Source organism: Arachis ipaensis, chromosome B04 (assembly GCF_000816755.2).
Source record: "Arachis ipaensis cultivar K30076 chromosome B04, Araip1.1, whole genome shotgun sequence".
Classification (NCBI taxonomy): Eukaryota; Viridiplantae; Streptophyta; class Magnoliopsida; order Fabales; family Fabaceae; genus Arachis; species Arachis ipaensis.
The window spans coordinates 129933878-129935410 of NC_029788.2; the positions used below are offsets into that span (position 1 = coordinate 129933878).

The following is a 1533-nucleotide window of genomic DNA, read 5'->3' on the forward strand; positions in this document are numbered from 1 at the left end:
TGTGTTAATTTACTTTTTTTTAATGAAAATAAAAAAATTTAAATTTATAATTTTTTATGTGAGTATGAAAAGACTATACAATTTGAGTGGGATAGATATCAAATTATGAATAGAATGATGGATGTTGATGAAATTGACTAATCCACAACATTGAAATTTGAGATCAGCAAAAGAAAAAGGTTCAACACAACCCCTATAGGGACACGTGTCAAGCAGTAAGCAGGGTAAGTATCTTCCAAAAACACTCACTTGAGAGCCATGATCACCACCACTCTCTCTCTCTCTCTCACACGTGCTGCCTCCTTTTCCACGCCGCTCCTAACTCTCTTCACAGTTGGCCCCAACACACACTCACACCAAACCTCAGATATCCAAATTTCAAATACTATCAAATTCCCAAATTCGCCAAACCCTAACAAATCTAACATAACATAACATCACATCACAATCATCACGCACCAAAGCGCTTCACTGTAATTAGCTACCTACTTTCGTAAATGGGGGCGGTCACGTCATCGATGGCGGCCAAGTTCGCGTTCTTTCCGCCGAATCCGCCGTCGTATGAGGTGGTGGTGGAGGAGTCGACGGGGAAGGCGACGATGAGCGGAGTGTCGGCCAGGGAAAACGTCGATGTTTTGAAGCTCATGACGCGGAGAGGGAACAGCATCGTCGCCGTTTACATAAGGAACCCTTCCGCCGCACTTACGCTCCTTTACTCTCACGGCAACGCCGCCGATCTCGGCCAGATGTACGACCTCTTTTGCGAGCTCAGCCTCCACCTCCGGGTCAACCTCTTGGGGTCTGTGTATGCTCTTCTCTTCTCTTCCTCCCACGTGCCCTTCACGTGATCCTCCAATTATTATGCATCGTGAATTTGTGATGTGATGGGAATTTGAATTATTGTTGTTATTGTTGTGGTTGTTTATGAAATTGTTTTGGATTTTTGTTTGATTTTTTTAAAAAAAAGTTTCATTTTTATGTTTCTGCTTGCCATGTGAAGTTGTTTGATGTAGTGTGCTTATTTGATGTGATGTGATGCGAATTGAATGCTTGTTGCTTGAATTGGAATTATTATTATTATTATTATGGCCAATTCATGATTTGTTTTTTCTTTTCTTTTTTGTGGTTGTAGTTATGATTATTCTGGATATGGCCAGTCATCTGGGAAGGTATGCTGTTATTGTTGCTGTCGTTGTTGTTGATGTTGTTGTTATTATAATAATATTATTATTATTATTTGTGTTGTTGTTTTGTTGTTGGATTAGCTGCTTGTTTATATCTTAGCTGGATGTATTTTTTCTATTTTTGGGATTGACTTGGTTTTAATTAACCATTCTATTTAATGACGTGAGGTTATTGTGTATTTGGAAGTTTTGACCCTTGAGGCTCGAAGTACTTCCTCTTAGTTGACTGGAATTTCAAATATGTTAGCTAAATTGGATGGAGAAATTATTTACTTTTATTTTACGTTACCCTCTTTTTTTAGTTTACTTTTCTTAAAGGAAGAAATAATGGGAAAATTAAAGAGAGTGA

At 38.5% G+C, this 1533-nt stretch overlaps 1 protein-coding gene across 1 annotated transcript in view; it reads left to right on the plus strand.

Moving 5' to 3' along the window:
* Window positions 253-1533, plus strand: part of LOC107635494 (protein ABHD17B) — a gene marked incomplete in the record, with an annotated part of 5257 nt that continues 3976 nt past the window's right edge. Inside the window, 2 exon segments of the mRNA XM_016338979.2 lie at window positions 253-799; window positions 1133-1169. Of these exon segments, the coding sequence (XP_016194465.1) occupies window positions 498-799; window positions 1133-1169 (339 nt within the window).